Source organism: Acinonyx jubatus, chromosome B3 (assembly GCF_027475565.1).
Source record: "Acinonyx jubatus isolate Ajub_Pintada_27869175 chromosome B3, VMU_Ajub_asm_v1.0, whole genome shotgun sequence".
Taxonomy (NCBI): domain Eukaryota; kingdom Metazoa; phylum Chordata; class Mammalia; order Carnivora; family Felidae; genus Acinonyx; species Acinonyx jubatus.
Window position 1 is genome coordinate 116,078,490 of NC_069386.1, and position 26,819 is coordinate 116,105,308.

At 39.4% G+C, this 26,819-nt stretch overlaps 1 protein-coding gene across 3 annotated transcripts in view; it reads left to right on the forward strand.

Moving 5' to 3' along the window:
- PSEN1 (presenilin 1) overlaps positions 1-26,819 on the forward strand; it is a 74,362-nt gene that overhangs the window by 6,960 nt on the left and 40,583 nt on the right. The window contains exons 2-4 of one of the 3 annotated variants that reach the window (XM_015071685.3): positions 2,406-2,487; positions 2,580-2,719; positions 26,281-26,531. In XM_015071685.3, the coding sequence (XP_014927171.2) occupies positions 2,633-2,719; positions 26,281-26,531 (338 nt within the window). In that variant the 5' untranslated portion in view covers positions 2,406-2,487; positions 2,580-2,632. The remainder of the gene's footprint in view (positions 1-2,405; positions 2,488-2,579; positions 2,720-26,280; positions 26,532-26,819) is intronic. The other 2 variants (XM_015071686.3, XM_027066095.2) reach the window with 2 other exon arrangements.

Sequence of the window (26,819 nt, forward strand, 5' to 3'; positions counted from 1 at the left end):
TGTTTCATAATGTAACTTAATGCTTATTGTAAACTCCCAAAGGGCAGGGATGGAGTTTGTTGCACAGAGGCAACATAATGTAGTATGTGAGCCGTTGCTTTGCTCCTTTGCTTACTGGATGTGACCTTGTGCAAGTTAGTAGACTTCTGTGTGCCACATGGCTTTCATATGTAAAGTGGATGAAGTGAATGCAATTAAGTAAATCCCCTCAGTGTCTGTCTCTGAGTTTTGGTGTAAATAGATAGCCAGTAGGGGTGCCTCGGTGGCTCAGTTAAGCATCTGACTCTTGATTTCAGCTCAGCTCGTGATCTCACAGTTAGTGAGTTTGAGCCCCAGTTGGGCTCTGTGCTGACAGCGAGAGCTTGCTCTCTGCCTTTTTCCCCGCTCGCGGCTCTCTCTCTCAAAATAAAAAAATGAATGTTAAAAAAAAAAAAAAGCCAGTAAACTACTATTTAGTAAATAGACAATCACTTTTCTTTTCCTGTTTTATCTGGTAATATACTTTACTTACTTTTTATTTATTTTTGCCCGCATGGCCCCTTCTTGTATTTTGCTTGTTTCATTTGGCTAACACTCTCTTATTTATTTGTTATTTTGTTTCTGAGGGATTATATGAGAATATTAATGACAGATTTCTGAAGGTTTTTCTGTAATAGAGCTATACTTCAAATGATCTGGTATAGCAGGCAATCAGTGGAAGTGACCAACTTGTAGCTTTTTCTGTTTGCCATCCTCTGGCATTTCTGGGTTAGCTGAGGTGATAGGTACTATACTGGATGTTTTTGTGGGAAAGAAGGGAATAATATGTGCTCTGTTTGCTGATCATTAATGCTACATTAATGTTAAAATTTCAATGAGATAGTCAACTTTAAAATATCTTAGAAGCATAGATCAGAATATTTACTTTGAATGTTTATTGGACTTATAAAAAATATATCTGTTCTATTGGCATGCAGCTCTCTTTTAGGTAAGCTAACATACATGTTGCCAAGTCTTAATTTTATTCGTTTTAAGAGACAGGACCAATGGTATGAATAACCATAAATGTAGGTTTACTTCCACAAAAATCTCTGAATTTTTAAATTGAAGCATATAGAAATGTGCACCATCATAGGTACAGAGCTGAGTGCGTTTTCACAGACTGAAATCCCTGTGTAACTAGCACCCAGATCAAGAAACAAAACATTACCAATACTCGCAAAAACTTCCCAAATATCCACTTTGAGTAAATAACCACCATAAAGGTGACTGTTGTCTCTATTTGTATGTTTATTTTTAAAACAAATTTACATTAGTTATTTCTTATTTAGTTAATATTCATTTGCAGTCCCCTGATTTCATGTCAGCTACCCATGGGCTGAAGCTGGAAGGGAGGACAAAGGTTGGCATGGTATTTAAAAGTATGTAGGATAGGAGGGAAGCATACCTTGATTAAAAATTTGTCATGATTTAAATGATCTAGGTATAGGTAATTAAGGGTTAATTTGAACTCGGTACTAGAGAAAATTACTTTCTGTGTGTGTGTTTTTAATCTGCCTTCGGTGTTTTTGATGAAAAATCACTAGAATGTAAAAAGTAGAGTATTTACAGGGTAGAGGATACCCAAGTTGAAAGTGAAAATGAAACCGGACATTGACAAAATACTTTCGTATGAGTGTGTAAGTGGTAATGTCTTACTGTGTGTAAATGAGAATACTGCTTAGGTATACAAACAGATCTGTTTTTCCTTCTGTATTTCTGAAGACTTTCTATGAAAAGGGAAGTTGAAATAAAAATATTGGCTGATGGAAATTAAGGCAGACAGGCAAATGGGAATGTGTCCCCCCCCCCCCAGGGTGAACTCTGGGAGACCGAATGGAATGTGTAAATAAAGCTGGGCCTGGATGCAAAGGAGAGATCTAAGGCTGGGAGTTAGGAGTCTGTGATTTTTGTCCTGGTCTGCCCAGTTGTGTGATTTTAAGCAAGTCGCTGAACTTAGGTCCTCTTCTGCTTTTGTAAAATGGGTATGTTACCTGCTTCCCCTGGCTTGGGGGCATTGTGGTAAGGATAAATGAGACGACAAAGAGAATTTTGCAAAATTAAAAGCCCTAGACAATTTTACAGAGATAGAAAGGTTAATTTGGATTAGTCATCATAGGAAAAGGAATGTTGAAGAGAACATTCTTTAATATCATTTAGGTCCCTTTGCTCTAAGTCTGAAATCATTAGATATATTTGTGATTGAAAATACTTGGTTTCTCAAGTAGATTTACTCATTACCAAACTGACAAAAGTTTGTCACTTGAAGTTGATGGCAGATTAATACATTTCTGGTTTACAAATTGGTATTATAAGTGTTTGATTCATGTGAATAGATTTACAAGGGTTTGATCAACTCTGGGTGACCTGGTAAAATCCTATTTCAGACCTGGTCCGGGAGCCTGCAAATGACAGCAGCCTGAGAGGTCCTTAGAAAGCTTGGCTTGGAGGAGAACACATGAAAGAAAGGTTTGTTTTGGCTGAATGTAATTTATGGAAGTGTTTGAAAATAAAAGTATAATTGTAACGCACAAAGGATTGTTTTCTTTTTCCTTTTTCAGAACCCCAAGAGGTTTTGTTTTCTGTGAAAAAGTATTTCTATACGCTTGCTCCAATGACAGAGCTACCTGCACCCTTGTCTTACTTCCAGAATGCACAGATGTCCGAGGACAACCACCTGAGCAATACTGTACGTAGCCAGGTACAGTGTCAACCCCTGAAACTGCCCTTGCCAGACTATGGATTCAGTGACCACCTTCCCTCATTTCCAAGAGAGGCTGAGGGGACTGAGCATGCTTTTTCTGCTTTATCAAATTTACCTGTTTGCTGAACTTCAACTGAGGGCAAAGCATTGTACCATTTAGTGCTGGGACACAAGGCTGTGTGAGACGTAGGTGTTAATATAGTTTCTCCCTGCCTCAGATATTGCCTCCTCTATTAAAGCCTCTCCAACTTCCCCAGCTATTTGTTATTTTACATTAACTTACTCTTACTCTTCCATGGGCCGAGTACATTTTATTTACTTTTATTTTTTCAGTGCCCGGCATGGTTCCTGACAGTGCCCAGTAAATGCTCATTGGGAGAATGCACAGTGATGAATGCAAGACTGAGTGTAGAAATCCTAAGAGAGTTCAAAGGAGGGGCACCTGGGTGGCTTAGTCGGTTAAGCATCCTTCTTTGGCTCAGGTCATGATCTCACAGTTCATGGGTTTGAGCCCCAAGTTGGGCTCTGCGGTGACAGCTTGGAGCCTGGAACCTACTTCAGATTCTGTATCTCCCTCTCTCTGCCCCTCCTTGCTCATGCTTGCTCTCTCTCTCAAAAATAAACATAAACATTAAAAAAAAGAGTTCAAAGGAGAGAATCAAGAAAGGGGTGTAATTAGTGTTATGAGACACAGATGTCCAACCTGCCTGCAACTCTGTTAGCTAATCATTACAGATTGAATGTAGATCCCACAGATGGACTGTGAGATAGCTGGGAAATTGGTAGGATTTTTAGAGATGGAGCCAGAATGGGGGAACATAGAAGGCCAACAATAAGCTATGCAGGCTGTGAGGGGTCAGGTCGGGTGGGGTGGGATCAGACTTTCCCCTGTTAGAACCAGAGAGCAGAACCAGTGGTGGAAGGAAACAGGTTCTGGGTCAATAAAAAAGAATTATCTCATAATTTGTTGTACATCTGAAAGGGTGCGGACTGCCTTGTGGCTTATTGTGTTTGTCACTAAAAGCAGTTCCAGAGAAGGCTGGAAAACTACCAACCACATCTGCAGAGAGTTAGTCTGTGGAATGAGCAATGAGCTAGAGCACTAACTAGATGGCCTGGAAGTGCCCTTCACACTAAGATTTAGGATTCCAATTAAGGGTCAAAATGTGAGGAGGAAGGCTTCACAAAATATTCTTTGATGAATGGGTAGGATTAGAGTAGAGAAAACTTCTATCATCACTGATAGAAGAAATAACACTAGTGGAGGAAGAATTTTCCTAAAATATAAATAGACAGGGAAGCTGTATCCAGAGATATGTCATCAGAGGCAGGTCACACTGTACTGCCAGAACATTTTTAATCAAGTGAGATCAAGTTAAAATAATTATCAGGGGAAGCCCTAAAAGGGAACACAAGCTGTAAAGGGTAGTATGTAGTCCGAGGGGTGTGTGAAGGAAGGGAGAGGAGAAGAGTTTTTACCTCAGTTCTTGGTTGATAATGGGTGTTACAAACACTGGTTTTTGTGGAAACATGTTTCTAACAGCAGCTCGATATGCTCCTTTTTGCTATTTCCCTGGAATGGATTTAAACCAAAAAAAATTTTTTTAATGTTTATTTATTTTTGAGAGAGACAGAGCATGAGCCAGAGAGGGACAGAGAGAAGGGGAGACAGAATCTGGAACAGGTGCCAGGCTCTGAGCTGTCAGCACAGAGCCTGACGCGGGGCTCGAACTCACCAACTGCGAGATCATGACCTGAGCCGAAGTCGGAAGCTTAACTGACTGAGCCACCCAGGCGCCCCTCCCCGGAATAGATTTTTGAAAAGTTAGCATGAGACCAGATTATGAAGTTCCTTGGTAGTTTCAATGCCACAGACTTTGTAAAACTTCAGAGTAGGGAGAGGGAAAATGGGGGACAGTCCCAACTTAGTTTCTGGGTACCCCTTCCTTAACTAGAGCAGCTCCTATCGTATCTTTTTACATATTGATCTTCTGTGTATCCATTTGAACAAAAGATTCCACCACTAACAAATTTTGGGGAAAAACAACAACAACAACACAGTTATATGTCACCTATTTGTTCCAAACCTTCCAAAGGTATCTTATCTCAGAAAAAATCAGGTCTGAGGTCTTGACCGGATTCTTTTCCTTTGCCCCCATCTCTGTCTTATCTCTTATTAACCTCTCCCTTACTCACTGCTTCCTCATTTCTGTCTCTGGGTCCTGGATTATTCTCCCATTCTTCTCAGATGGCTTTCTTCACTTGCTTTATTTAGGTCACCTCATGAGTCACCCTATCAGTGAGGCCTTTCCTTCCTCTACTCCCCTTCCCCACCCTACTACCCCTTATACCCTTCCATGCTTTACTTGTGCATAGCACATATCAGCATTTCTACCATACTGTCTACTAACTTGTTAATGTGTTTATCTGCCTCCCTTTACTGTGTAACCCTGTATCCCCAGCTGTGGGAATGGTGCTTGGCACATAGTTAGCTCTCCATTGTTAATGCAGTATTACTTACATCCCTCACACTCAGGTTTTGTGGGGCTTTCATGGTATATATATATATATTTTTTGTCTGCCTTGTTTTATACCTTAGTAATTGATAAATTGAAATAAAGGGTGCTGTAGAGGAGTTACAGTTGACATGGGATTTTTATTGATAATTACATGTACTCGTGTAATTTTAGCAAGTCTTAGTGCTAATGTTGTCAATGGTACCTTCCAGATCTTTTAGGGGACCACTGCCTAGAAAACCAGGCCTGATTTATTTAATTTTAGCGCTGCCATTGATTATGGGATATCAAATAAGTTTATCTTTTGTTTATCTTCTTAAAAATGTCTTCTGCAGCTTACAAATATCTTCTGTATACATTCTCATACTTTCCAGTTACCATGGGATAGGTATTATTCCCATTTTGCAGTTTAAATGCTTGTCCAAGATCACATAGAAAATTATAGGACAAACCTGGTACATAAAACTGTGCTTTGTAATGTCAAGCTTCCTCCAGTGTTCTTTCTGTTCTTACAACTATCTCTTACCCCAGGAAAATGTTACAATACTAAAAGGAGATATTGTATGAAAAAATTCTGGGGAAGGAAAATACGAAGTCTTGTGTATTCATTTTGCACCAGTGTACTTGAAACAAAACAAAACCAAAAAGGAAAAGAATCTCATTGTTAAGTTTTTTTTTTTTTTTGCTATAAAGAAGCCATTGTGTACATGCTTTGGTTGGTTATGAAAAAATGGGGGTAAGTCCAAATTTTAAATTGAATGTAGATGACTTTTTGTGGATTAATTGAAAGCAGCTCTTTTATTTCCCCTCTTGGAGAGTGGATTTGTTAGATACAAGCACATGAAGACAAGCCTCTGCAGGCATCAAAAGTCCTTATCAGGCTTATTTCTTTATTTGCTCAGTGGCTAGTTTAGAAGCATCACAAGGAAATTGAGAGATGTGGAAAGTTTCAGTCTTTCCATGCTGCTCAGGAAAGGAAACTAACATATTGAATGTCTTCAGTGAGTTAGACCCTGTGCTAGATACTGTCACAAACATTATTTAGTTTTAGGGCCATATATTTAGGGCCTCTGAATTAAAGTGCTATTAAAATGTTCTGTTAAGGTGCTTATCTATGACAATATATCCCCTAGAGTGTGCATATAGGTTATTTTAAATATTATAAAAATAAATGAACATTCATTTAAACATATTTTTGAAACTAGAAGGAAAGTAACTTTCTTACAGAATTTATTCAGATATCAGTGTAAAAAATGGACTTCTATTCCTTTACTCTTTCTCTTCCTCCAACATCAGGAGCATCTGTAGTCTTGAACTTATGGGGCAATCCTTTGGGTTTGGGGGACCTATGAGGATTCAGGAACAGTGATGAATTGGCAATTAGCGGTTGTGGCTGAGTGACCTATAAATAGGCCCTTTAAAGGAAAAAACTCTCATCCAGGTGTAATTTGAAACAGCTGTTTGTAAGTTGGTTTAATTCACTTAATTTCTTAGTACCTCATTTTTCCCATCTGCATAATTAAGATGGTTTATTAGATAAATTCTCTCTCCTAAGTTTCGCTGTGACAAGGAGTTAGGGTGGCCAACTGTCCTGGTATGCCCAAGACCGAGAGGTCCCTGGAACACAGGGCTTTCAGTTTTAAAACTGGGACAGTCCTGAGAAAATAAGATCAAGGTGATTACCCTATGAGAAGTATAATGAAATTAAAATCATTTGGATCTGATTAACCCAGTCTTACTCAGTTAGATGACTTTGTTGTGTAACTTCAAGTATAATTGCAATGGTATATCGTTAGTGTTCAAGTAGAAGATAACATTTAAAACATTTCTGTCTTTCCAGAAACAAAATGTTGCCCATGACTTCATTCCTCCATCCTTAGCAGATAGATGATGGGCTGCCTTAGCCCAGAAAAGAGGTTTTCCTTTTGTCAGCTATGGGTAATCTCATTCACAGTGAAGGGAGTTAGAGTTTGATGAGATTAGTCAAGAGAGCTGAAAAATTGTGGTCTTGTTTTAATCCAAATGTTTATTTCTGAAATTTTTAATATGAAATATTTTAAGCGTATGCAGGAAGTATGACAAATAATGTAATAAGTACCCATTTACCTACCACCCAACTTTATTAAACTTTAATGTCTTGTCATGTTTGCTTTGTATACTTTGTTAATTTTGAAGAGTATTTTCACTAAGGTTTTTCTGTTTCTGTTATATATTGATCGTACGTGAAATGAAATCCTCACCAAACTAAACAAAATTTGCAATTAATTTGGACAGATGGTCTAATTATATAACAGAAAAAAATTAAAGATAAAATTGGAGCCTCTCTCCCATATTCCCCTTCTTATTTTCCTGGCCTTTAGTTCCTATCCCGAATTTAGTGTTTGTCATGCTTACTATATTTATGAACATAAGCGATATTTAATATATCACCACTTTGCAGGTTTTAAAACTGTGTATGAAATATATGTGTGTATGTGAAAGTTGTAGAAGAAAATTCCCACATTTTTGAAATGCATAAGTACATGTTGCAGAAGAGACCTGTTTTTGGAATTTATGTATATATAGATGCATAAAGCTCTAGTTCATTCGTTTTTTATTTATTTTGTGAACATATAAAAATGATCTAGTTTTTGTTTATAAATATTTAATAGTTTCAACCAGCAGTGTTGCAATGATACTCTTATTCATTAATCCTTCTGCACATGTAAGAGCTTCTCAATGATAATCACTATGATTGGGTATATGGATCTTACATTGTATTAGAGTTTGCCAGTATGTTTTCTGAAGTGGTTATATATCAAGAGCATACAGCAGTTTTCATTCTTTTATATCCTGGCCAGTTTTTGGTATTGTCTGACTTCATGTGTATCAGTTGGATGGGTTTGAAATGACTCCTCAGGTTACTTTAATTGTATTTTCCTAGTTTCTAATAAGGTAGAACTTTTTTCCTTATGCTTATTGGCCATTTGCATTTCCTCTTCTGCGAATTGCCTGTTTATGTTCTTTGCCCATTTTTCTACTAGTTGTCTTTAAAAAAAAAAAATTTTTTTTAATGTTTATTTTTGAGGGAGAGAGAGAGAGAGTATGAGTGTGGGAGGGGCAGAGTGAAAGGGAGACACAGAGTCCGAAGCAGGCTCCAGCTCTTGAGCTGTCAGCACAGAGCCCAACGTGGGGCTCGAACTCACGAGCCATGAGATCATGACCTGAGCCAAAGTCGTACGCTTAACTGACTGAGCCACCCAGACGACCCTAGAAAATTATTTTTAAAAGAAGTTTTTGAATGTGAAGAAAAGTTGCAAAAGGACAGTGTGCTATTTGAGGAATATCTATGGAAAGGGGAGAAGCATTCAAGGTTCTCTGTGATGAGTGAGTAAGAGTAGTAGGAGAGTTAGAGCAACTGATGTAAAAGAAACTAAAACAGCATGCTAGCATTGGGTCTTTGAAAGCGCCTGTATTGATCGCCATATATTACATTATGCCCTCGAGGTATGTTTGTCGGTCTCCAGTTTAAAAGACTGAAATGTTTACAATGCATTTTAGAAAATTTTCCTTAAAAAATAGTAAGTTTTGGGGTGCCTGGGTGGCTCAGTCTGTTGAGCGTCTGACTCTTGATTTCGGCTCAGGTCGTGATCCCAGGGTCTCCTGGTTCGCATGCTCAAGGCCTGCACTGGCGCTGTCAGCCGTACTGTAAACACGGAGCCTGCTTGGGATTCTCTCTCTCCCTTTTTTTCTCTGCCCTTCTCTCTCTCTCTTTTCTCCCTCTCTCTCTCAATAAGTAAATAAACATTAAAAAAAGGTAGTTTGGTATGTCACAGGAGCTAAGTGGAGAATTCATTTTATTCTTTTTCCCTCAAGAAAGTTTGCCTTGCTTACTTAGAAGTGGCATTCTATCAAAAGTTTTTACTTTTTTTCCATTAGTTTACTCACCATCTCTAGAAGCTAGCTAATGAGTCAACTATTTCTGACAGAGGCCAAAGCTTACAAGTTGTGAAATAGTTGAAGTTCTTGGTTTCCTAAATGTATTGTATAGTTTGGATATTAAAGTAGCTCTAACAAGAACATTATTTGGGCCTTTTTCTGTAGTTTGTGATCTGTCATAATCCTTAGGTTTACTTTTACTGTACCTGTTAAAATAGTTTGTAATGTTTTTTCTGGTGCAAAATTTTGATGAGTAGAGCTCTTTTTCCTTGACTTGTCATCGTTTTTTGCCAGAAGCCTCCATTTCATCTGATGTGACAGGAATATACTGGAACTAGAGGAAATTGAAAGTATAAACTTCAGAATAGTGAAAATTCATGTTTTGAGTTGGTGTAGATTTACATCTTTTATGTGGATTAGCTGAGACCTTAGTTTTTCTAAAACATAGAAGAATTTTTTAGAGTAAGTCTAGGATTTTTTTATATTGTTGATTAGCCTTTTTAAAACATATATTAGAGGGGCGCCTGGGTGGCTCAGTCGGTTGAGCATCCGACTTCAGCTCAGGTCATGATCTCACACTCCATGAGTTCGAGCCCCCGCATCTGGCTCTGTGCTGACAGCTCAGAGCCTGGAGCCTGCTTCGGATTCTGTGTCTCCCTTTCTCTCTGCCCCTCCCCTGCTCATGCTCTCTCTGTGTCTCAAAAATAAAATTAAAAAATATTAAAAAAAATTAAAATGTATATTGGAGCAGGGAGTTTCAAACCTTCTTGTGCATTGGAATCCTCTGGAAGAACTGTTAATAAAAATTATTTGACTCCCAACCCCAAAGTTACTGATTCTGTAAGTCTGAGATAGGGTCACAGAGTTTGCGTTTCTGATCCATTCTCAGAATTTGCCAGTGCTTTCGGTCTGGGGTTTGAGAACGAATTATTTAGGTAAAGAAATGAAGGGAAAGTGACATCAGAGAAAAATGATAAGATTCATAAATGGTATTTTGGAATTTTTATTCATGTTCCTTTATTCTGACCTAAATTTTCTAGACCTTAAAGAAATAAATTGTCAACAGCCTTTTTGATTTACACTAGAAAATGTCAGTCCTTTGTAAATGAAATAGAAATAAATAAAATAGAAACCTTAAAGTAGTAATCCATTGAAAGATCAATAATGATTCTCTATATAAAGCAATTGCTGAAGCGTACTTATGTCAGTTGCTAAATTTATAAAATTACAGCATGTTTAGTCTTTAAAAATAAAGGTTTTCTGCATTATCTTTTTTAAATTCAAAACATTAAATGTGAAGAACTTTATTAAGTTGTTAGCAAATCATAGACTGATAGAACTAACCTCATTTCTCTTCTCTTCTCTTCTCTTCTCTTCTCTTCTCTTCTCTTCTCTTCTCTTCTCTTCTCTTCTCTTCTCTTCTCTTCTCTTCATGTTTATTTTTGAGAGGGATAGGAGAGAGAGGGAGAGAGGATCCAAGCAGGCTCTGTGCTGTCAGTGCAGGGCTCGAACTCTCGAACGGTGAGATTGTGACCTATGCCAAAGTTCGACGCTTAACCAACTGAGCCACCCAGGCGCCCCAGCAATATAAAATTATACACTTAAGTGTGGCAATAACTGCCATGAATAAAGTAAAAAAATAAACTGGGCAAAACCAAAACAAATAGAAACAAACAAAAAAAAGAAAAAAATAAACTGGACAAATTATTATTATGCTGATAATGCATAATGACAGATACACCTTAATGTACAAAGAATTCTTATGAAGTCAAAAGAAATATGAACAATTCAGTAACAGCATGGCCAAAGGATTTGAACAATACTAATATAAGAAGAAATATTAATGTCTGTAAATATATGAAAAGACTAGTTGATCAACCTTAATAATAAGAAACACAGAAGTGAAAACTTTTCATTTTTCACCTATCAGTGAGCAAGGATTGAAACCCACTATGGGGTGCCTTGCTGGCTCAGTGAGTAGAGCATGCAACCCTGGGTTGTCAGTTCAAGCCCCATGTTGGGGGTAGAGATAACGTAAAAAAAAATAAAAGAAACTCCTTGCTACTAAAGATATGGGGAGATAGGCATCCTCATGTGTTGCTCATGGGAGTTTAATTTGTGTTTATTTGGTTAATTTTTTTTGATGTTTATTTTTGAGAGAGAGAGACCACATGCAAGCAGGTGAGGGGCAGAGAGACAGGGAGGCACAGAATCTAAAGCAGGCTCCAGGCTCTGAGCTGTCAGCACAGAGCCTGACATGGGGCTTGAACTCATGAACTGCAAGGTCGTGACCTGAGTCGAAGTTGGATGCTTACCAGATTAAGCCACCCAGGCGCCCTAGTTTCTGTTTATTTGGAAGCAAGTTGTCAATTGAGTCTGCAAATACATAGGCCTTTTGGAGATAATTTGGCAGTTAAGTCTAAAAATGTACACACATTTTGACCTAGGATTTCCACTTTTGGAAATTTATGTTATACAAATATTACCATAAGAGTGCCAAGAAATGTAGACAAGCATATTTGTTGAAGCATTATGTGTAACAGTGAGAATTTTGAGATAATTTCAATCGTGTGTTACTTATGGCTTATCCAATCAGTAGTGTAAGGTAATGGTTAATAGTAGGCTTTTTTTTTTTAAGTTGATTTATTTATTTTTGAGAGAGAGAGCACGTGAGTGAGCACACAAGCCAGGAAGGGGCAGAGAGAGAGGGAGACACAGAATCCAAAACAGGTTCCAGGCTCTGAGCTGTCAGCACAGAGCCCAACATGGGGCTTGAACCCAGGTACCCTGAGGTCATGATCTGAGCTGAAGTTGGATGCTCAGCCGACTGAGCACCCAGGCACCCCCTAAGTATAATCTTTTAATTACAATAGTAAAACTTAAAGAAAAAAAAAGCAGGGGTGCCTTAGTTGGTTGAGTGTCCAAGACTCTTGATTTTGGCTCAGGTCATGATCCCAGGGTCATGGGATTGAGCCCTGTGTTGGGCTCTGTGCTGAGCCTGGAGCCTGCTTGGGATTTCCTCTCTCCGTTGGCCCCTCTCCCCTGCTGGCTTGCGCAAATGCTCTCGCTCTTAAAAAAAAAAAAAAAAAAAAAAGCAGACAGAAAACAAGGTTCAAAACAAAACAAGCACTACACTGAATTAAAAATACCTCCACAATTTTTGCTGCTTGAGAAGTATTCTCCCTGTTTGAGGATTCACATGCCTTGGGTGGCTGGACTTGTACTTGCATCCTGTTCTGAAGTAAGGAGAAGGGAGAAGGAATTAAAACAAAGCCTCTGAGTTTATCGTGTAGGAGATGTGGGGAATCTGGCTTCATAGGAACTCACTTCCCACATACTTACCATTTCCCAAAGGACCCCACCCTCCCTGACACTTACAACATTTATATAGTGAGTAATCCTTCCCTCTGCCACTGAAATGAAAGCATTTATAATGGCTATAGCACTTGTTTTTCTGAACCTTAAAAGTAGCTTTAAAATTTTTTTTTTAGCACTTATTTATTTTGGAGAAACAGAGCACAAGCAAGGGAGGGGCAGCGAGAGAGGGAGACACAGAATCTGAAGCAGGCTCTATCTAGGCTCTGAGCTGTCAGTCAGGACAGAGCCCGATGGAGGGCTCAAACCCATGAACCATGAGATCATGACTTTACCTGAAGTCGGACGCCTAACTGACTGAGCCACCCACGCCCCCCCCGAAAATAGCTTTTAAAGGCAAAACTATGGAGGCGGTAAAAAAAAAAAAAAAAATCAGTGGTTTCCCAGAGTTGTAGTAGGGAGAGAGAGATAAATAAACAGAATATAGAGGATTTTTAGGACAGTGAAACTATTCTATATGATACTATGGTGGATACATATTATTATACATTTTTCAAAACCCATGGAATGTGTGACACAAGACTAAACCTTAATGTAAACTATGGACTTTGGGTGATAGTGACATGTTAATGTGCATTCATTGATTGTACACTCTGGTATAGGATGTTGATGGGGTAGAAAGGCTGTGTGAGGGCAAGGGGTATATGTAAACTCTGTACTTTGTTTTTTTATGTTTATTTTGAGAGAGCATGTGTGCACCGGCACATGGGGGCTGGTTGGGGAGGGACAGAGAAAGAAGGAGAGGGAGAATTCCCAGCAGGCTCCACGATGTCAGCACAGAGCCGACCTGGGGCTCAATCCCCTAACTGTGAGATAATAGACCTGAGTCAAAATCAAGAGTCAGAGGTTTAGCCAACTGAGTCATCCAACGGCCCTATGAACTCTGTACTTTCTGCTCAGTTTTGCTGTGAACCTAAAATTGCTCTAAAGAGTAAAGTCTATTTTTAAAGATAGAAATGACCTACCAAGCTACACACACAAAAGGCCTATATGTTTTTTATCTTTTAGAAGTCTGTGCTAAAATATCTCTGAATGAAATGATGCATCCAAATTTGCCTCATACACAGGGGCAGGATGTATGGGAAAATAGATGAAATAAGATTAGCCATGAGTTAATAATTGAAGCTGAGTGAAGGGCACATGGGACTTCATTTTACATTTCTGACAGTATTTGTTTTAACTTTTTCCATAATAAAAAAGTGTTTTTTTTTTAATTAATGCTAAGTCATCATCTTAATATTTAGCTGCGAAGATTTTTCATTTTGGAAATCTATTAGTAGTTCTAATGTTACTCTCCTTATTTAACACTTTGAAAGCACCTACACACCCCTTTGAGAAAGACCCTTTATTTTTTAGAACAGCTTTATCGAGGTATAATTGGCATTCAGTAAACTACCCATATTTAAAGTATGCGATTTGATAAGTTTTGACATGTGAATATATCCTTGAAACAACCACCACAGTCAATGAACTTAATCACCCTCAAAGTTCCTCGTGTTCCTTTGCAGTCTTTGCCTCTTGCCTCTCCGCAGCTACTCCTCATCCCCAGGCAAGTACTTATCAAATTTTTGTCACTATACTCTAGTTTTCACTTCCTAGACTTTTGTACAGATGAGATCATACAGTACATACTTTTTTGTCTGGCTTCCTTTTCTTTATTTTTAAATACTTATTTTTGAGAGAGAGCAAGCGGGGGAGGGGCAGAGAGGGGGACAGAGGTTCTGAAGTGGGCTCTTCACTGACAGCAGAGAGCCCAAAGCAAGGTTCAAACTTAGGGAACTATGAGATCATGACTTGAGCTGAAGCTGGATGCTTGGTGGCCAACTGAGCCACCTAGGTGCTTTTCTTTTCTTTTCTTTCTTTCTTTTTTTTTTTTTAATTTTTTTTAACATTTATTCATTTTTGAAAGGCAGAGAGCGCGAACGAGGGAGGGGCAGAGAGAGAGGGAGACACAGAAACAGAAGCAGGCTCCAGGCTTCGAGCTGTCAGCACAGAGCCCGATGCAGGGCTCGAACTCACGGACCGCGAGATCACAACCTGAGCCAAAGTCAGCCGCTTAACCGACTGAGCCACCCAGGCGCCCCGTTTTTATTTTCTTAACAGTGTTTTTTGAGAAGTGGAAATATGTCGGTTTAGATACTGATGAAATCTTTTGTATCAGTTTTTTCCTTTGTAGACCTTTTTTTGGGTGTCATATCTAAAACATCTTTGCTTAACTCAGGTTCTCAAAAGTTTGTATGTTTTCTTCCAGAAACTTGACAGTTTTAGGTTTTATATTTAAGTCTGTATAGTATAATTTTTTTGTACATCATATGAGATATGGAAAAAGTTCATTTTTCTCCATTTGGATTTCCAGTTGTTTCAGTACCATTTGTTGAAAAATTCTCCACCAAATTGCCTTTGTACCTTTGGCAAAAATCAATTGTCTAAATATGTATCTTTTTATTTCTGGACTTTCTGGTCTGTTCTGTTGGTCTATTTGTCGGTCTTTGTGCCACTACATTTTCTTGATTATTGTAACTGTATAAGAAGTCTTGAAATCAAATAGCATTAGTTCTCTAACTTTGCAAGTTGTTTCAGATAGCATAGGTCCTTTGTATTCCCATATGGATTTTGCAAGCGTTTCTACAAAAAATCCTGCTGGAATTTTGACTGAGATTACATTGAATCTATAGATCAGTTGGGAGTGAGGTATTGGTATAATTGACACCTTAACAGTAATGAGTCTTGGAGAGCCTGGGTGACTAAGTTCGTTAAGCATCTGACTTCGGCTCAGGCATGATCTTGTGGTTCATGGGTTTGAGCCCAGCACAGATCCTGCTTGGGATTCTCTCTCTTTGTCTCTCTCTACCCCTCCCTCACTCACGCTTTCTCTCTCTCTCAAAATAAATAAAATTAAAAAAAAAAAAAAAAGATGGGAATGCAAGCTGGTGCAGCCACTCTGGAAAACAGTATAGAGGTTCCTCAAAAAATTAAAAATAGAACTACCCTACGACTCACAATTGTACTAGTAGGCATTTATCCATGGGATAGAGGTGTGCTGTTTTGAAGGGACACATGCACCCCCATGTTTATAGCAGCACTATCAACAATAGCCAAAGTATGGAAAGAGCCCAAATGTCCATCCACGGATGAATGGATAAAGAAGATGTGGTATATATATACAATGGAGTATTACTCGCAATCAAAAAGAATGAAATCTTGCCATTTGCAACTGCGTGGATGGAACTGGAGGGTATTATGCTAAGTGAAATTAGAGAAAGACAAAAATCATGACTTCACTCATATGAGGACTTTAAGAGACAAAACAGATGAACATAAGGGAAGGGAAACAAAAATAATATAAAATCAGGGAGGGGGACAAAACAGAGGAGACTCATAAATATGGAGAACAAACTGAGGGTTACTGGAGGGGTTGTGGGAGGGGGAATGGGTTAAATGGGTAAGGGGCACTAAGGAATCTACTCCTGAAGTCATTGTTGCACTATATGCTAATTTGGATGTAAATTAAAAATAATTAAAAATAAAGAATTAAGAAATTAAAAGAAACAATAATGAGCCTTTCAATCCATGAACACAACGTATCCATACATTTATTTAGGTCTTTAAAAAATTTTTTTTTTAATTTTTTATGTTTATTTTTGAGAGAGAGACAGAACGTGAGCGGGAGAGGGGTTAGAGAGAGAGACACAGAATCTGAAATAGGCTCCAGGCTCGGAGCTGTCAGCACAGAGCCCGATGTAGGGCTTGAACTCATGAGCCACGAGATCACAACCTGAGAAGGAGTTGAACACTTAACCAACTGAGCCACCCAGGCACCCTCCCAAAAACATTTTTTTTTTAAGTTGTGGTAAATAATATATAACAAAATTTAAAACTTACTATCTTAGCCATTTTTAAGTGTCCCGTTCAATAGTGTTAACTGTACTCACATTGTGGTGCAACAGAGCTCTACAAAATTTTCAACTTGTAAAACTGAAACTCTACACACTGAAGAACAACTCCTCGTTTCCCTCTTCCCCCAGCTCCTGGCAATCGCAATTATGCCTTCTGTTTTTTTGAATTGATACTTGATACTTCAACAAGTAGAATTGTACAACATTTGTCTTTTTGTGACTTGTTTCACTTAGTATAATGTCCTCAGAGTTTCATCCATGTTTTAACATGTGACAAGATTTCCTTCTCTTTTAAGGCTGAATAATATTCCATTATACATATGTACCACATTTTCTTTATCTGTTGATGGACATTTGAGTAGCTCTGTCTTGGCTATTGTGAATAATGCTGCAGTGACCACTGGTGTGCAAATATCTCTTTAAGATATTGCTTTCAATTATTTTGGATATATACCCAGAAGTAGGGTTGCTGGATCATATGATAATTCTGTTTTTAATCTTTTGTCTATAAATGCCATGCCATTTTACATTCCTACCCATAGTGCACAAGGGTTTCAGTTTCTCTGCATCCTAATATTTGTTACTGTTTTGTTAGTAGCCATCCTAATGGGTATAAGATGATATCTCATTGTAGTTTTGATTTGTATTTCCCTAATGATTAGTGATCTTGAACATCTTTTTTTTTCTTTTTTTTTTAAGTTTATTTTTCAGGGAGAGGGCAGAAGCGGGAGAGGGTCAGGAGCACCCGGGTGGCTCAGTCAGTTGGGCGTCCAACTTCGGCCCAGGTCATGATCCTGCACTTCGTGGGTTCAAACCCCGTGTCGGGCTCTGCTGATAGCTTAGAGCCTGGAGCCTGCTTCAGATTCTGTGTCTCCCTTCCTCTCTGCCCCTCCCCTGCTTGCATTCTGTCTTTCTGTTTCCCAGTGAATAAAAAAAAAAAAAAAAAAAAAAAGCAGGGAGGGACAGAGAGAAGGAGAGACAGAATCCCAAGCAGGCTCTGTGCCTTCAGCCCAGAGCCCAATGTGGGGCTTGAACTCATGAACTGTGAGATCATGACCTGAGCCCAAACCAAGAGTCAGACACTGAACTGACTGCGCCACCCAGGCACCCCAAAAGCTATTTTTTAATGTTTTATTTATTTTTGAAAGAGAACATACGTGAGCGGGGAGGGGCAGAGAGAGGGAGACAGAATCCAAAGCAGACTCCAGGCTCTGAGCTGTCAACACAGAGCCCGATGCAGGGCTTGAACTCATGAACCGTGAATTCATGACCTGAGCCAAAGTTGGAAGCGTAACCGACTTAGCCACCCAGGTGCCCCTTGAACATCTTTTTATGTGCTTGTTGGCCTTTTGTCTATGTTATTTGGAGGAATGTCTGTTCAAGTCTTTTGCCCATTTTAAATGAGATTATTTGTTTTTTGTCGTTGTTGCATTACATCCAAATATATTCTGGATATTTACCCTTTATCAGATACATGATTCACAAATATTTTCTCCCATTCTGTGGTTCTTTTTTACTCTGTTGATTGTTTTTTTTCCATGCAAAGAAGTCTTAAAGTTTGATGTAGTCTCATTTTTCTATATTTGCTCTTGCTCTTTAATTTCTCTGAGCAAATATTTTGTAGTTTTCAATGCACAAGTATATTTGGGGCTCCTCAAGATCATGCTCATGTTCAGTGATTAGCTAGAAGGCCTCACAGAACTCTGAAAAGCTATTATACTCACTGGTTATAGTTTATTATAGAGAAAGGATACAAATTAAAATTAGTGACAGAAAAATGCATGTAGGGCAGAGTCCAGGAGATACCGGGCACAAGCTTCCAGTTGTTTTCTCCCAGCGGAGTTGGAGGAGCAGTACTTAATTCTTCCAGGAACAGCATGTGACAACATGCAGAGTATTGCCAACCAGGAAGCTTACTTGAGCTTTGGTGTCCAGGAGTTTTATTGGCTGTTGGTCGTGTAGACATGACTGACCATAGTTCTCCAGCCCCTCCCAAGGTCAAGCAGATACCTTGTGGCCCAAGACTTCCACCATAGATCACATTGTTAGCAATGTGACCCAAAGCTTCATGTAAATAAAAACACTCTTAACAGGCAGGATATTCCAAAGGCTTAGAGGTTATCGCCCAGGAACTAGGCCACATCTTTCTTCGGTATGTACAGGGGTTGGACACCCCTTGACCTGCTGAGTTCATCCTTTACAGTAGGCCTTTCATATCTTTTCATCCTTCAGGTCTCAGCTCAAATACCACTTCCTCAGGAAGATATTATCTGACCACATTATCTAAAAGTAGTCCCATCCCACGTATTTTTTTATCACATCACCCTGTTATAGTACCATCCCACATTTATTACCTCTCTCCCCCTGTTTGAAATCAGTTCATGAGAACAAATACCTTATCTGTCCTTTGTCTTCTATATATCTGGCATTCACTTTTTTTTTTAAATTTTTTTTTAACGTTTATTTATTTTTGAGACAGAGGCAGAGCATGAACAGGGGAGGGGCAGAGAGAGAGGGAGACACAGAATCTGAAACAGGCTCCAGGCTCCGAGCTGTCTGCACAGAGCCCGACGCGGGGCTCGAACTCACAGACCATGAGATCATGACCTGAGCTGAAGTTGGAAGCTTAACTGACCGAGCCATCCAGGCGCCCCGAGCATTCACTTTTAAAAAAATTAATTAGTAAGTGTAGTAATTATACCTAGAAACTAAAACAAAGTACCAAATATGGTTCTAAGTAGCATAAGCCAATGGCAAAGTATATGAATACTTAGTTAATAGAAAAAAAATTGCTCATCTTTCCTAATAATAAAAGAAATAGAAGTTAAAATTATACTGCGAGCCCATATTTAACCTATCAAATTGGTAAAAAGCCAAGCATTTCATAGTTTACTGTGTTGACAAGGGCTTGTTGAGATAGGAACTCTTCTATACTGTTGAGTCTTTAAATTGGCACAACCTGTAGGGAGGGGGATTTGGCAATTGTATCAGGACTTCAAATGTGTTTGTACTTTGACCCAGCAGTTTTAGTTCAGAAAACTTATACCTACAAATATGTTCCGCACATGTGAAATAACTTGCAGGGGGAATTCATTGTAGCAGTGTTTGTAAATGGCAAAAAGTTGGAAGGAAGTTAAATGTCCGTCTTTAGGGATTGGCCTAATAAATTACGATACATTCATACACTAGTTATGTAGCTGGTTTAAGTTGTTTTTTTTTTTTTTTCAAGGAATGAGGATGTACTTTATGTACTGGTGTGTAAAAAAATCTCTAAGATCCGTAGTTAAGCAAAGAAATAAAAATACAGAGTGCATTTATTGTGCTACCATTTCTGTGTTAAGGCAGAATGAGAATATATATTGTATTTGCTTGTATATACATAAAGAAACTTTGAAAGGATTTGCAGAGAACAATGACTGGTAACCTGGAGGATGAGACAACTAAGTAGAGAGTTACTGGGAGATTTTCTTACTTCTTATACTCTTTGACTTTAGAACCATATGAAAGTTTTACTTGTTTAAATAAATTTTATTAAAAAAATTTAAAACCTATAGTCAGTTTTAAGAATAGTATCTGAGGTACTATAAAGAGGAAGGGTTCATTAGACAGTGCTCTAGCATCCCATATCAGCTTCAAGGGCAGGGCAGGGTGGGGTTGGCGTTCATTATAAACTGGAACATCCAGTTGAGTATTGTGAAAGAACATATTATGATTGCCTCTTTCATGCTAGACTTACCCAATTACACTGTTCATGGAGCCTAATAGGACAGCTGTGGTGCCCTAGAAAGAACAGATTTCAAAAGCAAGAGACTTCAATTTGATTCCTGCCTCTGCTGTTGGACTTGAGATTTTGAACAAATTGTTTTAGTGTTCATCTACCAAAATCTTTTTCAACATAGGAAAAGAATAAATGAGATGATGTGAGCATGTTTTGTAAATGATCAAATACTATATAGAGAGAGCTATTATTATTTGTATTTTAGGTTTTTTTTTTTAATGTTTATTTTTGAGAGAGAGAGAGCAGGCTGGGGAGGGGCAGAGAGGGAGACAGAGAATCTGAAACCGAGAGGGCTCTGCACTGACAGCAACAAGTCTGATGTGGGTCTCTAACTCAGAACCTCAAGATCATGACCTGAGCCAAAGTTGGACGCAACAGACTAAGCCCCCTAGGCACCCATATTTGTATTTTAGTTTATTCTGCACATTAATCGACCCATTAAGTTGGTTATAATTGTATTGCTGAACACTAGTCACAAACATAACATTCTTACCAGCATATGACTTCATCACCTCCTTTAGAGAAAATAGAAATATGAATTCCCTCAACTCTTTGCTCCTCAGCTACTTGTCACACTGTGTCCCTGTCTTCCCGAGCCTTCATTTCCTTCCTACTGGACTTGGCCACTCCAGTGATGTGTGTTCAGCAAAAATTATCTTTCTTGTTGAGTGGTATATATATTTCTACCTTTGGTGCTTTGGAATAGTTTCCTTCCCATTCCTCATAGGGTTTGAGAGTCTTCATAAATACTTTCTCTGTGAGGTCAAAGAGTTACTTCCTGACCTCCAGGCTGAAGTAGAGGGCATCAGTTCCTTTGTAAGGCCAACTCCTCGATCCTTTGTTCCCCCCATTTATCCCCTACCCTATTCCCTGGCTTATATCATCAGTCTCTTCCACTAGTCCTAACTCTATACTGTGACTTGATAAGTACATTCAAATCTCTAACACCCCTAAAATGTTTTCAAATGTGAATCCCTTCTGTTGTCACATCTTTTAAAAATTTTTTTGCTTCAAAGAATGATTGCCTTTAATTTCTCAGTTTCCATTCATTCCCCAGTTTATTATGATTTATGATCTGACTTCCCTCTTAACTTTATTACTTTTGTAAAAATATTGGCCAACTTCCTGCTGCTAAATTCGGTGGCTTTTCATTTCTCGTACAGCCTGACTGTTGATGACACCTCTGAAATGTACTTCTCCTTTGGCTTCTGTGATGTATTGGTTCCTGGAATTTCTGGGTTCCTGGGTTCCTCTCCCTTATTCTTTTTTTTTTTTTTTAATGTAGCATTCTTTTTTTCTTTAATACTTATTTACTTTGAGAGAGCGAGAGTCAGAGTGTGCATGAACAGGGGAGGAGCAGAGAAGGAGCAGGAGAGAATCCCAAGCAGGATCCGCACTGCCAGCACAGAGCCCATTGTGGGGCTTGAAAACCCACCAGCAGTGCGAGCGTGGCCTGAGCTGAAATCAAGAGTCAAACACTTAACTGACTGAACCGCCCAGGCTCCCCCCTATTCTCTTAATCTCTTTGGCTGGTTTTTCTCCTATCACCTGCTGCTGAAGTTTAGAGGTTATTCACTTCTCTCCTTGGTCATCATCCCCCTTTGTGCGCCCCCCCCCCTTGTTGCATTACATAATGACCAGCAAGTCCATACTGTTCCTGCTTTCCATCTATATACTGTCCCTGAGATTTCATCCATTTACATAACTATAGAAACTAATGACTTCCCCCAACTCCCTTCTGAGCTTGGAATTTTTTTTAACTTTTTTTTTGAGTTTTTTTATTTTGAGAGAGAGCGTGTGATCAAGGTAGCGGCAGAGAGGAGAGAGAGAATCCCAAGCAGCCTCTGCGCTGTCATTGCAGAGCCTGATGAGGGGCTCGAACTCAAACCTGAGCCGAAATCAAGAGTCAGACATTCAACTGATTGTCACCCAGGTGCCCTTGGGCTTGGTATTCTTAACTACCCTTGGACTTTGCTGCCTGGTTGCAGGTGCCTCACATAAACCTATCTTTCCTCCAGCCTGCCCATCTTCTTGTGTTCCTTGCTCTGTTAGTGCCATTACCACCTTCCTAGTCCCTTATGCTAGAAACCTCTAGGATCATCCTTGACTCCTTCCTGACCATCCACATGGAATTTGCCACAAAACCTGGTCAGTTCTGCTTCTGAAATACCTCTTATACATCTGTTTTTCGTCATCACTCTACCAGGTTTCTCCAAAATGAAACGTAATCTAATATGTCACTTCCTCAACCTTAACAATTTTTATGACTTTTTAAATTAATTTTTTAAAATTTATTTGTGGTTGATGGGGGGTGGGAGGGAGGGGAGGGTGGGTGATGGGCATTGAAGAGGGCATCTTTTGGGATGAGCACTGGGTGTTGTATGGAAACCAATTTGACAATAAATTTCATATATTAAAAATAAATAAATAAAAATAAAAGACATGAAAGGAAAAAACCTAAACCTAAAAATAAATAAATAAAAATCCAAAAATAAATAAATAAATTTTATTTATTTATTTTTGAGAGAGCAGGGGAGAGAGAGAGAGAGAGAGAGAGCAAGAGCTAGGGAAGGGCAGAGAGAGAGAGGGAGACACACAATCCGAGGCAGTCTCCAGACTCCCAGTTGTCAGCACAGAGCCCTGCGTGGGGCTCGAACGCACAAACCGTGAGATCATGACCTGAGCTGAAGTTGACACTTAACTGACTGAGTTGCCCAGGCACCCCAGCAATTTTTATGACTTTTTATTGTCTACAGGACAAAGTCTAAAGACCTTGGGCATGGCAAATGAGGTTCTTTACAACCTGTTCCTAACCTTTTCCTGCAAGCAGCCCTGACAGACTGTTTCCCAGCCAGCTCAGGCGTACTCACTGGTTTTCTGTGTAGGCCTTGCTCTTTAACTTCACACCTCAGTCCCACAGTCATGTCTGCTTGGAGCCCATTCACCTTCCATTCACCACAGTCACTCTTCTGCTCAGGAATTGTATCTTTACCTTGCCTTTCTTGACCACATGGAATGATCAGTCCTGCAGCACTTTGTTCATGTCTCTGTTGTAATAGTTATCCTGTATTAAAGCTAACTTTATGATCTTTTTGAGGACAGCATCTAGATCTTTTTAATTTCAGTATTGCCACAGTATAGTACCTAGAATATAGAATTTTGATAATTACTTATGGGATGAATATATCCAAATAAAGTAAAAGAGAACTCAGCCCACACTGAGTCTGCAGAGCTCCCATGTTGTCTTGTGAACAGCACATTGAGAGGTGGTTAAGAGCTTGTTTTCTGGGGGGCTCCTGGGTGGCTCAGTCCATTGGGCGTCTGACTTGGGCCAGGTCATGATCTCGTGGCTCATGGATTCAAGCCCCATGCTGGGCTCTGTGCTGTTTGCTCAGAGCCTGGAGCCTGCTTCAGATTCTATGTCTCTGTCTCTCTGCCCCTGCCCACTCAGGCGCACGCACGCGCTCTCTCTCTCTCTCTCTCTCTCTCAAAAATGAAAATAAAAAAAAAAAATTTAAAAGAGCTTGATATCTGTAGTTGGGCATGCCTGGGTTCAAACCCTCTCTGTAATGCTTCCTAGCTATGGCCATTCCCCTGTCTATAAAGTGGTGATGACGAGAGGCTGTGAGAATTTAACATAAAGCACATATCACAATCTCCAGTACATTGTAATAATGTTAAGCTGTTATTAAGATTATAATGTATTTTTAATGAATAACAGTAATACTTAGTCAAAAACAAGGTAAAAGTGGCATGTTCTCACATGATTTTCCCAAGAGAACCTGTTTCTTTATTTTGAGAGAGAGAGAGAGAGAGAGCGCGCACACGTGCACATATGTGCAAGCAGGGAAGGGGCAGAGAAAGAGGGAGAGGGAGGATCTTAAGCAGGCTCCACACATGGGGCTCAATTCCACACCCATGAGATCAATCCCATGACTGTAAGGTCATGACCTGAGCCAGAATCAAGAGTTGGTCACTCAACAGACTGAGCCACCTAGGTGCCCCTAAGAGAACCTGTTGTTGTTGTTGTTGTTGTTCTTCTTCTTCTTCTTTTTTTTTAAGTGTATTTGTATATTTGGAGAGAGACTGACACAGTGTGGGTAGGGGAGGGGCAGAGAGAGAGAGAGAGACAGAGAGAGAGAGAATCCCAAGCAGGCTCCAAACTACCATCACAGAACCTGATGTGGGGGTTGAACCCACGAGCCGCGAGATCATGACCTGATCTGAAACCAACAGTAGGGTGCTTAACCAAGCAGATTACGTTTTACCAGCAACAGTGACTATCAGTCTGCTTTCATCTCCTATTCTGTACTTATCTGGGAAGAGGAGTGTTGTTCTTTTTCTCCTGTTATTTATTATTTTTATTACTGTTGTTAATACTCTTGGTATCCACTCTCCCCTTTACAAAAACTGAGTTTTAGATATGAACAGTGATAAGCGAAGTAAGACAGAGAAAGACAAGTATGTGGAATTTAAGAAACAAAATGGATGAACATAAGGGAAGGGAAGGAAAAATAAAATGTGATAAAAACAGAGAGAGAGGCAAACCATATTAGCCTCTTAAATACAGACAAGAAATGGGTTACTAGAGGGGAGGTCTGTGGGGGGATGGGCTAAATGGGTGATGGGTATTAAGGAGGGTGCTGTTGGGATGAGCTCTGGGTGCTATATGTAAGTGATGAATCACTGGTTTCTACTCCGGAAACCAATACTGCACTGTATGTTAACTGACTTGAATTTAAATTTTAAAAATATATGAACAATGATAACAAAAAGGAAGTTGAACTTGAAGAGTAAGAAAGGGTAAACCCAGGGCAAGGATGAAAATAGTGTTTGGATTAAGAAACTGAGGAAAGTAGAATCTAAGGAAGGTTCTAGTTTTATTCTGTCATTCATCAAATATTTATTGTTCCCTCTAATACAGGCAAGGTGAGGGGTATCAGAATTATATAAGGCCTAATTTTATCTCTCTCTAAAGATTTTTAAGAATCCTTTAAATAATTTTTGTACACTTTTTTAAATGTTTATTTTGAGAGAGAGAACACAAGTGGGGGAGAGTCAGAGAGAGAGGGAGACAGAATCTGAAGCAGGCTCCAGGCTCTGAGCTCAGCACAGAACCCAATGCAGGGCTGTAACTCATAAACCATAATATCATTACATGAGCCAAAGTCAGACGCCCAGCTGACTGAGCCACCCACATGCCCCTAAGTAAATTTTTTGAGAGAATTGTAGATTTACATGAAATTGTAAGAAATAGATCCCTTGTATATCACTATAAGGATTTTGTTTATTTTTTAACTTTTTTTAACGTTTTATTTTTTGAGAGACAGAGCGCCAGCAGGGGTGGGGCAAAGAGAGAGGGAGACAGAATCCAAAGCAGGCTTCAGGGTCTGAACTGTCAGCACAGAGCCCAATACTGGGTTTGAACCCATAGACATGAGATCATGACTTGAGTCAAAGTCGGACACTCAACGGACTGAGCCACCCAGGTGCCCCCAGCACAGGGATTTTAAATCTTATTAATAATGAAGGTGAAGGGTGCCTGCCTAGCTCAGCGGTGGAGCATGCTACTCTGGATCTCCGGGTCATGAGTTCGAGCCCCACATTTGGTGTAGAGCTTACTTAAAATTAAGAAGGTGAGACAGTTCCTTGTAAAACTGGTATGAAAGAAACCTCAGATAGAAAGCACTTTATAATTTTGAGAAAGGTGAGATTACTGTGCTTGTAAGCATTAGCAAATAAAGTTTTCACACAGGTGTCAGTTTTTAAGCCAAACCTCAGAGGATGAGTACAATTGCTTTAGGTTGAGAATGGAAGGTGAGAATGAGGTAAACTAAGAGCCAGGTGAGAGAGAGGACCTGGGTTCCTTCACTGGTCAGTGGCGAATAAAATCTAGACTTTTAAACTGCACATCTCTTGTGAATTGATTCTTTTTGCCTCAGACTTTCAGAACTCAAGTAATGACGGGCCTCTTCTTAATCTCAGGTCTAATTGTTATGTTTTCTGTGTTTAATATAGAATACCTTGATTCTGGGGAGTCTGACTTACTGAAAATAGTTCCTCTTGTGCTTTTAGAATGACAGTAGAGAACGGCTTGAGCATAGCAGTGAAAGGCGGAGGCGTGGCAACCCTGAGCTATCTAACGGACGACCCCAGGGTAACTCACGGCAGGTGGTGGAACAAGATGAAGAAGAAGATGAAGAGCTGACGTTGAAATATGGCGCCAAACATGTGATCATGCTCTTTGTCCCGGTGACCCTCTGTATGGTGGTGGTAGTGGCTACCATCAAATCAGTCAGCTTCTATACCCGGAAGGATGGACAGCTGTATGTATGAGTGTTTTGTTTTATCATTCTCAAGGCTGATACGGCTTTTCTTCATTCTGTGTCATTATCACTTTGGTGGCCTCTGCTCTGAAGGGACACAAAGGCTAGAGAGTTCATTCTCTCTGACAGCCAGAAGCAGTTGAGATAATGAGGGGTGATTATTACTTGATGCTTTAAGTAGAGAAAATGAGAGCTACAGAATTTTATTTCATGTATGGTATCACTGGATAGAGCTGAATTTATTTGGAATTGAGCAGGTAAAGAATTGAATACTGATTTTTTTCCACC